The 16,224-nt window shown below is 36.9% G+C and overlaps 1 protein-coding gene across 3 annotated transcripts in view; it reads left to right on the forward strand.

Moving 5' to 3' along the window:
* The window catches only part of DNTT (DNA nucleotidylexotransferase), a 133,006-nt gene that overhangs the window by 40,272 nt on the left and 76,510 nt on the right, over window positions 1-16,224 (forward strand). The window contains exons 3-4 of one of the 3 annotated variants that reach the window (XM_088169170.1): window positions 1,333-1,426; window positions 13,481-13,655. In XM_088169170.1, coding sequence (XP_088025296.1) covers window positions 1,398-1,426; window positions 13,481-13,655 — 204 coding nt within the window. In that variant the 5' untranslated portion in view covers window positions 1,333-1,397. Of the gene's footprint in view, window positions 1-1,332; window positions 1,427-9,947; window positions 10,223-13,480; window positions 13,656-16,224 lie in introns of those variants that run through there. The other 2 variants (XM_014875349.2, XM_014875346.2) reach the window with 2 other exon arrangements.

Raw genomic sequence — 16,224 nt, forward strand, 5'->3', positions numbered from 1 at the left:
TGACTATTAAAAACCAAGATCGTAGTTAAAGAAATGCTTGCAACTTATTTAAACAAGAGCATGTGTTTAAAAAAACCCAAATCGTAGTCAACCCCCACCCTAAACACCGTTCAATGCTGTTACTAAAATCTAACAAAAGCCAGAGATCCAATACAGAAAATATTAAACTGACAAGATATTAAAATGATTGCTCTGGGATTCATTTTGCTTATGCTCATATAGGACTCAGTGTTTACAGAACTTAGATAAACCAGTAAATGTCACCAGCAGAATAAGGTGACTTCTTGTTCTTTTAACTTCTCATTCAAAAATTATATTTTAAAATAAAAATAACCCTAAATTTAAAAATAAAATAAGGAATTAGGACAATAAGTAGTTTGTAATTGCTTTATGTTGCCTGGCTTCATATTAAGTGAGACACATTATTTGACCTAAGCTGAATATGAGTTATTTTTGGATAATTGATACAAGGAGTTTAATTTTTGATTGAATGAACACTTTTAATCATAGAGAAACATTTTGGTTTCATTTTATGGTCAGTGTCCTGCCTTTTTCAATCAAACAAGTATTTCTTTCAACAATTGTTAACAAATGAACCAAACCTATTTCCTTTACCTGCTCACTCTCCTATTCCATGTGCTTCTTTGCATTCAGTATAAAGCATTTCTCCACATGAATTCACTAATTTGCCCAAGAACTATATATAATTAGAGTCCTTGTATGATGATTTACAGGATAGAGAGAAGAAAGAAGATTAAATAGAAAAGAGGTGCAACAGCTTGGCTTGGAGTTCTGCAGAGGGAAATTATTTCTTGTATGACCACAAAACCAAGCCAGGTGGCTTCTTGTGAATCAGGTCTGACTCCAGTCTGTTGGACACTGTCAGCCCAAACACAGCTGCTGCCTCCCCACGCCTAACATCCTTATATGAGCAGGAAGGTTTCTTTACTTGCCCAGGAATTCATTGATCATAAACTCATTGGGTAATGTGGATATATAACCCAGCAATCCTGACCCCTGCTATCCTAGCATTGTCCATATGCCTGGAATTGCTGGCCCTGTAATACTTTTAGGCCATGGGATCCTATTGGATTCAAGGCTTAGCACTAGTGAACTTGGAGCTCTAAAGATTTATCTTGCTCATTAATGTTCAAAAATGATTCCTTTTAGCCAAAATCCAAATACAGTTTTCAGACCCTTGCTCGCATCTGTGCTCAATCAATTTTCTCATTTCTAGGCTTAGTCTAAAAGACAGACAAGTGAGCTTTGTTTCCTTTGAGCCTAATGATTGTCCTAACCTAATTGTTAATATGGAGATCTTGTGTCACACAGCAGAAAAAGATTGAAAAGAAGCAATCTAAATGGAGGGTGGATGAGTTTGGAGCTTCTAGTCACTTATGAAAATAAAAAGCCTGAAGAGTGCCAGGTATGCTGCTTATTCTTACATTGTTTTGTAAGTTGTTTGCAAGCTTGCCTGTTTTGAAATGTGACTACTTTTCAGGCATATTCAGCATGAATTAGGGTGCAAAGTGATATATAACTCTTCAGATGTGTCCAGTTTATTTGTTGTACTGAAGCAATGTTAACAAGGTTGAGTGTTTTTAATGTTTCCATTTAAATAGATGTCAATTAAATGTGGCTTCTTGGGAAATACAGCAACAGACCTTCAGTCATTGCTGTAAGGAACAAATAGTCTCAAACTTGACAAAAAAGAACCCGAGTGATCATTGTTTTGATGTATTGCTAAAATCTTTCTTGCTTGCTCTGGAGATAATTGAGGAGGCTCTACAGCCTTTCTTAAAAGTGATTAATAAAGTGAGTGGCTTCACAATATATGAAATGCCTTCTCAGCTGGATCTTCTAACCTCAGTTTGTTCAGGCTTTGCAAGGGCAAGGTTTTTCAGATTTTCCTGGATGGTTTACAGAGTCAGGTGCAGCAGTCAACTTCTTTTGGCTCATTTTGGAGAGAGGCTGAGCTGCAAGTTTTGATGTCAAATGTAGTAGTGTGAGTAACAAGGTAGTAATAAATTGTAACTCCATCTGTTGTATATTGTGTATTTAGTAGTTTTATTTTGCAAGTTTACTTTTCCATTATTTTCCTAATGATTTTACTTAATGAATGGGCTAGGTTCCTGTGCCAAGCTGTGTAACATAGCTTTGAGAACACATTATGAATGCAAATACATAAAGTACAAACGGTCTGTAGAGGTATTGCCAGTAGTTACTTCTTTCCTTCTTAGCCCTCTGAAAGTTTTCCTTAATTTCTTCCCCTCACCTTTATCCTTTTGTGTTGCACTGCTGCTCATTTACGCTGGTGTTTGTGCTGTAACCTGCTTGTGGGTAGTGCAGCTGTGGAGGTGACACGAGGTGACCCTGTTGTGGTTTGCTGTGAAGCAGAGGGAGCATGTGTGATGGATTCCTAGCATACCACAAAAGCTGCTGGGTTTGTGTTTTGTTGTCTCATGATTTTGGCTGGTGAGCAGTGATGAGAATATGTCTAAATGGTTGCTGAAAGTGAAGAATATTTCCTCTGATATCTTCTCCCTGAAATGTGAGTTTATTCCCTCTCAGAAGCATCCACTCTTGCAGTTTTATTTAGGTAATTTCTTTAACCTCCCTTTGCCATTATTCATTTTAAAAAAATGCTTTGTTCCTTTCACCACGCTGATTACAAACAAAACAGTGATAGCTCTTGAAAAGTTGATCTGAACCGTTTTTTCCCCCAGCCATCTGAGCACAATTGCCCACAACTCTGTGCCCTCTCTGACCCCTGTCACATGTGTGTCCCCATCCCACCCTCTCTCCTTGTCTTTAACACTTGTACAATGTGAAGGAAAGGATCAAGCAGACGTTTTAACTCACATAACCTGTATAAAAGTGAAATAAGGAGCCAGGAATCCATCGAGTCTGTATAAAAGGAAAGATATACTGTATATATAATTACTTGTGACAAGGAATTTTCTGGATTTACTGAAGTATGAAAATATGCATGGATTTTTCCCTCTACAGGTTGTGCAATATGGCACATTTTGTACTTTATTAGCTGCCTACACAAGATAATGGAATGATCAGATTTTCTGTAGATACAAACCCATAGTGTTAGCACGAAATATAATTTTATCCATGTTAACTGCATGGCTCAGTGATTATGATACTTACATGCATACACACACCCCTTCCTTACAATTCTTTAATTAAACTTGTGCATCCAGTTTCTATATCATGTCCCATTTTGTTTACATAAAATTTCATTACTCAGAAGAAACATCTTGGATTACTTTCCCACACATTAAAAAGCATGACTGCATCTTATATCATTATTTCAGTAGTTCAGTAGTATTGAGCATCTTCCTCCACAGACTTCTTGATGTGATTTTGATATACATTCACTCACAGCTGTCAAAGCTGTATTGTTATGGCTTCCTTGTTCTTTGAAGGTTATTATACAGTAGCTGTGCATGTTATGATGAGATATTCAGGTGTTCTGTGTGAAGAGTCTGTAGAGCACAGACTGTTGGGTAAGGCCATAAGAGACAAAAAAAGCATTGTTTTCCTCAGTGCCTCATGTAAGTAACTTGGTGGTTTGGCCTAAATATATTCAGGAGATTATCTCCAAATTCTCCTATTTTAGTCAGTTACTTTGGACAGTGAAAGCTTGAGTGGTAGGTTGATGTGTCTTCTCTGGTGTTTGACTCGAGCTTGCAGAAGAACATCCCAGAGTAACAGGAAATGAGCTGACTGTTTTTTGAAAAGATGTATGTACTTGTCAAAATATTATTTCTTGGCTATATAATAATTCTGTTATCTAGTGGTACCTGCTGTCCATAACCACAGCACAGTCTCTGGATTTAGGCCTTTCTCTCCTCTAACTTTGTCCTGATTTTACAACTTTGTAAAATAACACAGTTGCACAGACAAGTTTAGCCCCTATTTTGTTTTTAATGTTTGGATGACATTTTGAATTTTAGTGCATTATAAACCTCATAATGATTTGCCAACAGCAAAAGAAAACTATTATATTGAATTGTGTCCTTAATAACATCCCAAAGTGCAAAGTGACTAAAAATAGCATGTATTTTTAGTGAAATTTTGAGTAAATTGTAACAGAGCAGCATTTTCAAATATATTTACCTGCTTTATATACTTCCTGCTGTCATGCTTCATAATACACAACAATAATGAGTTTAGCACAGGAGCAGAAAAGTAGAAGGATACAGGAAACCTTATGGGAAGAAAGGCATTGAAGTTTTCTGGTGAAAATCTTTATTATGGTGTGTTCTTTAGATTTGTCACTTAAATACTGAATTACCAGCTTGATCAGTAGTTATGTGATAGTATGTTCAGTCTGACTTTTTATGTAGAAGAAAATTAACTTTCATTTCTTAAAACTGAATCCTCTCTGCAGCAGAAAACACAGGAAAGAGGAGTAAAGCTCAAAATGTAACTACCTCAGGTGCAATTGTACTGTGTGTCTTTGAAAAGTATAAAAATGTGTCAAAGCTTGTGATGGAATTTTCTAGTAAGCAGGTGTGCATCATAAAATAATGGCATGAGACTTGTCAGAAAGATGACTCTAAGGGCTGCATTTTCAAAAATGTTCTACATTTTGGAGTGTGTTTTGAGAGTGCTTTTTAAAATAAAGATTGACGAACACATGTTCACTGCTATGTAAACATGCAGTCCTAGACTGGGGCACAGTTTCTTGGGGCTATTGCAACTTTGGATTGACTTAGTAATATTGAGTTTTCTGCAAGATGAAACAATGGAAGCAAACCTTGAGATAGCCTGGAAACAGAATGGGTCATAGCTTGGAGAAATAATTTTTTAATGCAGTTGGAAATAAATTAACCTTCATTGCAGTTAAAGGTAGAGCCATCAAATCCACGCCACAAAATAAAAACTGTGTAAGTATTTTGTGATACTCCAGGCAGCTGCCAAATTATTAGGTGAAGTCAGTAAGAAATGGAAAGTGTGCTTTTTGTGGAAACTGTGTCAAGAGCTGTTTTGTGTTAAAAAAATCCTGCTGTCTGATGCTAAAATTTTCTGCTATGAATTAATTACCTAGCTAGGTTACTTCTGCTGTAATTAGTTCTGCATTAGTGGAACACTGCACCTAAATAAATTAAAAAGGTGAGATTTCTGCTTCATACCACTCTGCTTTTCACTTCCTTCAGTTCAAATTCCTAGGATAAAGAAAAAGGCTTCTAATTGATTTTTCCTTCACCTGCAAAATTCACAACACATCACTTGCTGAACATCTGTTTTGTTTTTTCTCTGTAGATAACGATGTGTCTAATCCTCATCAGCAATTCCTTCAGCTTCTCTGATGCTGGCTGTGACTTTTTCCTACAGCTTATTTCAGTGGAGTGTGCAGGAAGAGCTCTGTCAGGACTCACTGTGCTGTTAGGTGGTACCTGTTGCTTTTGCTCAGTAGCCAAAACCAGATAAATTTTATCTTGGTTTGACTTGCATAAACTCTTAAGAAGGGGGCTTTTTGTATAATATTATTCATAATTTTTTCTTCCCTTTGCAACAACAAATGGTACTTATTCTTACTTACTTCTCTCTTTTATATTACTTGGTCAGATTACCTCCTCAGCTTGATGGTGTGGGAACTTTCCCAAATTGAACTCAAAATTGAATGTAGAGTTGAAAGATTTCTGTGAGTCATGGCAATGGCCTTTCCCTAGTTTTCATTATTTTGGCTTAGGTACATCTATCTTTATTAAATGCATCATGCTTTACTACCTGTAAATGAAGAAGGCATAAATCTCACATATACTGCTATTTGTATATTCTGTAATGTAAGTAGATCTGGAAATGCTGCAGTGTCACTGCAAGTTGCATCAATTCTACCACCTAGTAACTATTATAACAACTAATTAAAAGGAGATAAACGAACAAATTAGATGTTTTATTTGCAGTGTCTTACTAGAGGAGCAGAAGAGGACATAAATATTCTTTATAGATAAAGAATGATAAGAATTGTTATAATAACAGCATTATAATTTTATGATGTGTTTATTTCTAGTATTATATGGTTATATAAGAAGTTTCTGAAATGTCCACAGAAACGTTATTGAGTCATTGTTGAGATAAATAATATTTACAGCTGCCTAAATTTAGACTGTGCAACCCTGTTTGTGCAGCTCCTCATCTCTGGAAGGTTGCTTGGTATTTCTTAGTTAATGGAAATGTCTTTAATGCTAGCAGTGAGATAAATGGGACCAGCTAAATAAATGCTGCTCCAAATCCAGGCAGATTTACCTTTGTAAACTATGCTTGGAGGAGATGTGTAACTGTCAAAGGAGCTGCCTGGCCATGAGTATTGATGGGATTATGCAGATATGTCTCTGCTTGTTGCAAAAGGTTCACAAGGCTCTCATGAGACTCAAGTGTAAAGAAAACCATTGATGTACCAGCACAAAAATCAAAGAATAATCCAATAACAATCACAACAAGGAGAAGCAACTACCAGATGCAGAGTAGCTAAAGAGAACAATTAAACCTTGTTACTGAACAGAGACACTGAAGGATGAGTGAAAATAATAGTTTCCAGGGAATATAGGCATATTGATGTGAATAGGAAAGAGCTCCTGCTAGGATTTGTCACCAATTACTTTTCCCCTACACTGTAAGGAAGAGCCCTAGTGCTCTATTTAATTATTCAGAACTAGGATATTGCTCTTCCCTAGTTTCTTCAGAAAAGGCTCAGAAAAAAAAACCTTTTCTAGAATACCTATGTATGCATTAAATTAAACAAGCTGTTAGCTCTTGCTATGATTCGAAAGATGTTGCCAAATAAATTCTTTTTATTCAGATTGTCATTTTTAATTAGGTAGCAAAAAAAACCCCAAAACCCCCCCACCAGCTCTTTTGATCATGTATATCAGAAATATTGTATATTTGATGACAACAGCTACAAAATTTTTTCCTAATTCTACTTTACTTTATATGCCAAATAATATCATACAGCCAAGCCAGCACATTCAAAGCATACCATCATTTAATAAGTTTTTAAAATTCTTGGTCAAATGGCTTCTGATGGAGTTTATCATCTTTGATGGGAATAATTCAAGCACCTATACCTCAGAACTGCCCCCTAAAAAGATTCTAATGGTTCAAAGAATAAAAACATTACAGAATCAATTAGGCTGGAAAATACCTCCAACATTGAGTCCCACCTTTGACTGAACACTACTTTGTCAACCAGACCAAGTGCCACATCCAGTCTTTCCTTAAACACCTGCAGGGATGGTGGCTCCACCACCTCCCTGTGCACTCATTCCTATGCCTAATCACCCTCTCTGTGAAGAAATTCCTCCTCATGTCTAACCTGAATCTCCTCAGCTGCAGCTTGAGACTATAAAATGGGATGTGGGAGTATTCATTTTTAAACCAGGAATAACACCTGCTGCATTAAAAAAATTTCCATGAATTGTTTAATTGGAAAATACTGAATTACTGAAGAAAAATCACTAAATGAAAAAGCTAAGGAAAATTAATTATTTTGAAACAATACTGCATGAGATGCTGTTAAGCCTATGTCAAATAAGAAAACATCCAATCACTTCTCTGGTTTTTATTATTGGTATTTGAGAAATGCTTTCTCTGAAGGTTGGCAGGTTGTAGTTATGTATTAAAAGCAAATTTCACAATTCTCCTCATGAAAGCTACATAAATGGACAAGTACTGTTTTATAAAATATTTGCAGTGTAGCATACCTGGCAGCTGGGCACTGAAAGACTGACAATAATCAAGAACATACAGTGAAAACATGTGTGAATACTGAAATTCAGAGGGAGCTGATCAATACCCTGCACCTCAGAGGAGTTTGGGATGCTGTTGTTGGCACCCACATCACAAGAGATGAAAAATGTTTACTTAAATGCCATCAGTATTTGTGTCAAATTCTTAATCTTTGCCTTTTTTTCGGGTGCAAAAGTGATCCAGAGCAAGAAATAAAAGTTTGTTCAGATTTCCCTCAAGGAATGTGAAATACTCTGAACTCCATGAGACTGTAATGAGATGGAAAATTTCTGCAAGATTCTGTGGTTTTAGGCCAGGAATCATATGTGGTGTCACAACTCAGATAACACTATATTTTCCTTTGTCATAAATAAGAGACTTGCTTTTTCTCTCTTGTATTTGCTTTCTTTCTAATGCATGTTCTACTTTCTGTGGTACTGTCAAAAATATTATGATTTAATACTGTAGGAGAGTAAGTAATTCACTCATCTGGGATATGGAAATTCTGTTAATTTTAGAAGGTACATTTAATAAAATTGCATCATTGGCAGAGACTTTTTCATATTATACTGTGTTTATTAGAGAAAATCTCTTTGCATTAGGTTCAAAGCCAGAAATTGATTTCCAAAGGAGCTGAGTGCCTAGCTCGCTTAGATATTTTGAAAATCCCACTAGGTCTCTCTTTGCAGCCTTTTGGCACCTAAATACCCTCAAAAATCTGGCTTAAGAGTTATAACAGTAACACAAAGGAATAACAACTTGTTATTCATGCCAGAAGGATTTTACTGGCACTGAGCATATTGATGTTACACTGGGGAAAATTATATTTACATGTTTTAGAGCACTGAATTAATTATAACATAAAATAAAACTTTGTTTAACATATGTAAAGAATCTGTTCTCCAGTACATTATTCCTTGTAGGGATTGAGATAAAGTGTTTTACCAAGCTATAAACAGAGAAGTGACCAGTTCAATGGAATATTAGTAGTCTGGAAAAAGGCATGGAACAACCAAAACAGATAGCTCAGCCTTAATGCCAGATCCGTTCCTATTATTTTTTTTTTTTTGCTTCCTTGCTGATATTCTTTTGCTTAAGCCTCTTAAAGTCAATTTGTCCATTTTCTAGTTCCTATGAAAATATCTCATATAATTTCAAAGTAACCTTGAAATGATTTATTTTGACAATTTTAATGTTATAAATCCAAAAGGGAAATAGATATTTTGGCTTCTGGGTTATTCCTAGGCAAGGGGAGAAATGAATCCAGTCTAATCTATATACTGCACTATGTATATGTTTTTTTCATGGCCTCAGGAAGACCCCAGAGCTGATAGCTCTGTTGATTTTGGATGATTCGTTTCTATTCTGAAGAAAAATATTTCTTTATATCTGCAATAATGCAGTTGAAACAGCAAGAGCTATAGGACTCAGAAAATGTCAGCAATACTTTTACAATTGAATTTTAAACTCAGGGCCATAATTGTAGGAAACAGGTTTTGACTACTTTTCCTGAAACTCAGCTTGTATATCCATCTGTGATAAAATAACTGAAAATACAATTGATAGGTCTGACTTGGGGATTTTTCCACCTTGCTTCCCCTCCTGAACATAAGCAATGAGAATTGTAACATATAACATTTCTGATGTGTTGTGAAGGACTGGTAAAATCCAAATTCTTTGCTATGTTAAAAAAAATCCAGCTTGACATGGGAATAGGGGTATTTAGCACTGAAGTAGATGCAGATGCTGTAAACCTGGTTCTTTGTGCTCACCTTGCTCTAATAGAAATTCAGGGAGACACAGAACTGGATCCAACACATGACACTGGCCGAAACTATGGTGTAGTTCTGCAATGAGCAGTACCCCCTCTACATGAGGAATGTAAATGGCCTTCATTATCTCCTCTGTAGCTGTCTGGAGGTCACTAGGTGCTTAAAAGCAAAAAGGTAGAAGTGAGCCATTCAATCAGCTGAAGACCAAGTTGATATTTTGAGATGATTTGGCTGGTCAATATTATTTGGATAGTCTTTGTGGGCAATGGCTGTTTTAAGGCATGAAAGCATTTTTGCAGCTGTCTGGAGTATTTCTGTTGAAGAAGTCCCAGCTGGTGGAGAGTGAGTGATGTTTCTGCTTGTGTAGCACCTGCTTTTGATTTCAGAGGGGAAACAAGAAAATTACTTCAGTGGGTGGTGGCATAAAACCCAGCTGTTGCCTGGCAGAAAGCATGTTACCTCTATTTTACCCAAGTGAAAGCATTTCTACCTTGCATCATGGACAGGTTCAAAGCTCCAGCTGTAATCTCCCTGAGGAAGAGACAGAAAGGGCTGCATTCCCCAAAAGTTTCCTGCAGTTATGAAATAAAGTTTGGTACCTTTGTAATTTTTATTATGCAGAGAAAGATGGGGGCGACCAGAAGGATGTTTTTGATGGAACTGGGAAGAAGGAAAGGTTTCAGAGTAGAAAATGAGCTAAGGTAGGAAAATGTTTATGTATTTTGAAATAACATGTAGTAATGCTGTTTGAAGCATTTTAATTCAATCAATATAGTCATACAAGTGATTGAAGTTTTTGCCTATGTTTGTGGTGGATATACTTGGCTCTTTGTAAATATGTTTCAGTGGATGTTCCTAGTATATGGTTTATTTCTGTTGCCTTCTGGACAGACAGAAGGGAAAGCACAAAACTTAGCAAAATTTCCAATTTTTCACTTTTAAAATGTGTATTTCTCATTTATCTTAAATCTGTTAATTTTTATGTGTCTGCATATAAATTGTCTTTAGCTCGTCTGAATTAGTTATTGCTTATTTCCCGTTTCAAGTCAGAACTAAACTTAATGGCCAATTTCGAAAATGAAAAAAAAGTTAAATATACAGGAAAGGAAACTGTGATGGGTTGAGGGGGGCATTTGTCTACATCATCTCTGGTATAGTATTTAACTTTTTTACCCTGATGTGAGTCTCGAAGTTATGGCTTATGCTTTGATTTAATCTGGAAGAGCACTGGAAAAAAAATCTTAAGAGTGAAATACAACAGATGTGGCATTTAAGAGTGAAAACATATTCCAGATTCAGGTTTGTCTGCTTTCAGTAAACCATCTCATTCTGAAGGAAGCCTTCCTCCAAACAGAGCTTTACATAAGTGCTGGTTATGTCATTATGCAGTTTTCCAAAAGCTGCATCACTATATAGGTTCTCTGAAAAGCTGGAGGAAAGCCAAGTATTGATCATTTCTCTGAATGTGTACAAAGAGAGTATACAACTGGGTCCTCCCTATAAAAGCTTATTTCCACAGACCTTTTTCAATCTCATCAACTTTGACAGTCTGAGGAAGAAGGGAGGGTGAAATAATTTGTAAAGCAAGATTCAGGCAGGTATTGAACAGAAGTAAGCAATTAGCATCTGATCCAAAACTAGCTGAATTCTTGGGGGGAAAAAAGAAATGCAGAGTGCTCTTCTGGATCCTTTATTAATAATCTGTAGAGGACTGTGTAAATGCTTTATCTGGGCTGCTTTGACACACAGGTATTTATTGCCAGTATTTCAGGCTTTCTGTAAGTTGTATGAGGCAGATGCTATGTTTAATTTCAGCTTAGCTGCTACTAGATAAAACAAAACTATTTAACTGTTGATTTTTGCTTTTGAAAATGCCAGAGGAAATGCTGAATTTGTTATGTTCTGTGCCAAGAAAATAGCACAGCTGTACAGGTATGAGAGGAAACTGGAGCACAGCAGCTAAAGTGCTGCTGTGAGCATAGTTATGGCAAACTTCCCAGCTCTGCAGCTTGGTACAAATGCATAACATATGAATATTTTATATGAAGTGAGATAAACCACAGGAAGCAGAAGTTCTCTATCTCTAACTGTATTTTTCTTAACTCAAGTATAAAGATGTGACAGTTTAATTAAAGTAGGACTTAGCAGGGTTAAATAATAGTAAACCCAACAGTATTTCATGGAGATTCACTTAGTCTGTGCTTGTAATCTTTTAGAAAAAAATAAGTTGGGATTTATTTTTTTCCAATGGACTCTGCCCTACAAGTGCCACTATATGGAGAGCAAAAAACTGTGCTATAGCATGACACACATTTCTGAGGCACAATCCTTTCAGTACCTTTCTTATAGCTCCAAAACTTGGTATGTTTATTGCATTTGATTTGATGGAGAGTTATTTGATAACAGTTTTCTATGAAGCGATTCCAGTATTTGTCATTGTGATTTCATGACTTGGTGAAATTGGTGATTACTCATTTGAATAAGGATTACAGAGATAGGCCAAGGGATTTTCTTGGCTTCTGGAAGGTAATTTGCTTTGATAGGTGGTACAGTCTGCCTTTAACAGCACACATCATGTTTTGAAGTCCATGCTAACCAGCAATCTCCACCAGTGGTGTCCTCTGTGCTTTAACAGGCTGATGCTCACCTTCTCCAGGTGTTACAGAGGGGTTACTGAGCAATCTGTCAGGTCCACTGGAAATTGACTGTGTATGCAGAAGGCTGTCACCATCACGGGCTAGCAGAAAGTCTCAGAGACTTTCAAATGGATGTGACTGCCATCAAGGCAATTGATGTTCCAGCTCTAGCTTTCCTTCTGTGAAAATAGTGCCAAATAGTGACACTGCCTATTTGTGCCTTTCCTGCAAGGAGTTTGGGATCTGTTGCCTGATAGAAATTAATATATTGGAATATATTTTCTAGATGCTGAAGCCCTTCAAGTTGATGGAGATTAAGAATTTTCTCTTTTCTCTTGTGTTTTTTTGTGTGGGTGACAGCACCCTCGTGGGATGCGTGGGGAGCAGGAACACTCAGAATCATTCAAAATTTCCTACCAAGTCTGTGTTTTTCTAAACTTGCTGAGAAACATCAGCAGGCCAGATAGAAACTTACACATCATCCTAACTATGCACATAATCTTTTCTTGAAACACAGCTTTGTCCCTGTCCATTGTTTGCCTGTGATGGGTACAGAAGTGTGTTTTTTTAATCTTTAAAAGGATCACCTTTTCATCAGGTGATCCTTTCCAATGTTGTTCTATGCAACAACTGAAGCTTACTGCAATACATTTGTGCCATTGTATTTTTAGGCAATATACACTATATAATGTATTGATTAACAATTCAAGTTGTAAATTTTGTATTCACTAAACCATCAGTTGTGTTATACTGGCTTAGCAGCAAGGAAATTGTGTTTAGATGGAGCATGTAGTTCATAAGGTTTAATTCATGAATATTTGGCAATGCCATATGTAATGAATGGCTTCATACAAGTACAGAAAACTTAAGTATCAGGAAAGATATTACTAGCTGTAAAGTTTTAAATAATTATTGTTAACTGACTTTTCAATCTTGCACTCATTGATGAGGAATATTGGGAAGAGGCTCTCAGGTGTTGTCAGCCATGTTTTGGTTATGGTACTGCTTGTGTAAATGAAATATTTTCAGAATTGCAAAGAATGTGTGTTGGGTTAGTGTCTATGGAAGGTAAATGATCCTTCAAGAAAGAAAATGCTGCACTTACAGGAGCTGTCAGACTATAGTCTTTCCTCAAGGCAGAGTCAGTGACCAGAATAAATATATGGTGATATGAAAACTTAAGTGCTTCCCACATCCTAATATACAATATACACTACAATTTTCAGGAAGTGGATGGTAAGTAAATACAGAAATAACAGCTCTGTAACTGTGTACAGTTGGATTCAGTGAAAAAAAAAAAAATTTTTGTGTACTTGTTGACAGCGACTCTGTGACTCATATTGTGGCTGAGAACAACTCTTACCTGGAGGTGCTGGACTGGCTGAAAGGACAGGCTGTGGGTGACAGCTCGAGGTTTGAACTACTGGACATCTCCTGGTTTACAGCCTGCATGGAAGCAGGAAGACCAGTTGATTCAGAAATGAAATACCGTCTCATGGTAAGACAGATCCTGCAGTGTGAATACAGTGATATTCAAAATGAATGCCAGTGATTTTATTTATTATTTAACCTAAGATATATATAATTGTGTTGTGTTATTATTTTTTAAACTTAATTTCTTTTCCTGTGAGACTTATATGAGCAATTCACACAGTTTTAATAGATTAAAAACACCTTCTATGCCTTCTTTATCTGTGTCTGGAAATGCTGAGTTACTGTGTCATCACAGGTTACAAACTGGAAATACAGAATCACAGAATGGTTTGGGCTGGAAGGGATCTTAGAGATCATCCAGCTTCCACTGCCCTGCCATGGGCAGGGGCACCTTCCACTGAAGGGACTGAAGTCCCATTGAATCTGGCCTTCAACACTTCCAGGGATGGGGCAGCCACAGCTTCTCTGGATACCCTGTTCCAGTGTCTCAACATCCTCACAGAAAAGAATTTCTTCTGTATAGCTAATTAAGATTTCCCCTCTGCTGGTGTAAAGCCATTACACCGTGTCCTATCACTGTGTCCCTGTAACAAGTCTCTCTCCATCTCTCTTGTAGCCCCTTTAATTATTGGAATGCTGCTATTAGGTGTTCCTGGAGCCTTAAGAGGCTGAACAGCTCCAGCTCCTTTGCAATATCCATCAATGAGGCACTTGTTGCTGTTCTGGTACTTGTGGTATTTGTTCAAATATGTCAATATCATGGTAAATATCCCAGTGAGGGCAGTGCATTTCAATGGGCTGGTGATGGAATACTTGGCCTCCCCAAAACAGTGCAAAAATATTACAACTTCTGCTGTTGCAGGGTGATCAGCTAACAGCTGGGCCCTTAAAGGACCTGTGAAGACTGATAGAGTCTGTGGACATGTGTTTACAGACTTGGTACCATCAAGGAAAGTTGTGCTAAGAGGAAAAAAAGTTTTATTATATTCTATTATCTTTCAATGGAAGCTCTAAGTCAGAAGATATTGTAAATGGCAGGCTGATTATTTGATGCATAGTGTTTGACCTTGAAGCAATGGATGATGATGTTTTCCTCTGATCTATATCTGACAAATTATCTGCGAATTTCTCAGACTGGAGCGTAGTGAGAAGCAGTGGTACTCAATAGCTTGGCACAGACTGTGAGTGATGGGGGTTTGGTGGGGATGCCAGGAGTGCTGTGCCCAGCCTGTGCCACTGAGCCATGAAATAGGCCCAGCACTGCAGCTGCATGAGGCTGGTCCCTCCTTCTGCACCCGCCCGTGCCTCGCCGTGATGGGTTTGATGTGCCCCGGCAAAGAAATTAATTCATGTGTCAAGAGAACTACAAATCTGATTAAAGCTCTCTGAGGTAAAGTGAGGGATTCCTGCTGATTCCTGAGGGTCTGGATGAGGCTCTGTGTGAACTGTGAGCACACTGGGACCATGGCAGGGTGTGCAGCATGTGCTCCTCTGAGGCACAGAATGCCTGAATATTTAAGAGCAGCATTGTGCTGTTTGCTGCTTCTTCATTTTGGTATTTAGATCATGAAGGATGATTCATAAATGCAATCTTTTCCCAAGAAAAACTGTGGCTCCTGATTATCTTTTTTCAGTCATATTGCATTTTCATTACTAGGAAATATTTTCCAGTTTTTACATATAAGAATTACTGTTTAATAACAGTTTGGGTTGGGGGGGAGGGGGAGTGAATACAGCAGATGGAGCTGTCGCTCTCAGACTCAGCATGATTCCATGACAGAATATGTGTTTATATTTGAAATCCTTCCAAGGATATATTTTTTGCAGTAAATTATAACATTTTTCAGTGAATCTGCTGGAGGGAGAAAAGAGCAAAGAAATTAATACAAAAAGAAACATAACTAAAGGAAGCCTTGTAACTACTGCTTTGTTTTATCTTACAGGTCATAAAAATATAAATACAGGGAAAGCAAAGAAGTTCTCTAAACAACCAATGCATTAAAACCATTAACAAAATCCTGTGAACCTGCCTGGGAGTTTTACATCAGCATTAAAAGCAAACTAAATTACCTTTTATGTACATTCTTAATTTCAGCAGTATGAGGACACCTATAGATTCACATAGCTCAGAAAAAATCTTTTCATAATTTCTTTTCCTTTTCGAAGCAAGATACACCTTTGTCTTTCTCCAAATTCCTCCAATTTTTTTTAAGTCAATGAGAAGGCAACAGCCTTAGTTTTATATAAAACTCCTTTTGGAATATTGGTGGAGCATAAACTTCTGAAAAAGGTATCAGCACTGTCAGGAGATCGTTATTATACTTTGAGACTGGTTCTGCAAGTAAAAGCTTCTATTTTTATTGAAACATAAAGATTTCTAATAAGATTGCTAATAAATGTAGAGTACAGTAAGGAAGCCAGTGACAGCTATACTGTTATTTTTAAAGCTTATCGTTAAAACCAATCTTAATTATATAGTTTCTCTAAAGTAATAAACATTTTGTAAAGCAAACAAGGAGAAAAAAAGAATTCTAGGAGTGTAGTAAATTTAAAAATAACTATTTGTTGCAGTGTCACCGTGCTAATTCTTTTTTCTGCCTTGAGAAATGAGGAAAGATTGAAGTAAAGGTTAA

Source organism: Sturnus vulgaris, chromosome 8 (genome assembly GCF_052056855.1).
Source record: "Sturnus vulgaris isolate bStuVul1 chromosome 8, bStuVul1.hap1, whole genome shotgun sequence".
NCBI lineage: Eukaryota > Metazoa > Chordata > Aves > Passeriformes > Sturnidae > Sturnus > Sturnus vulgaris.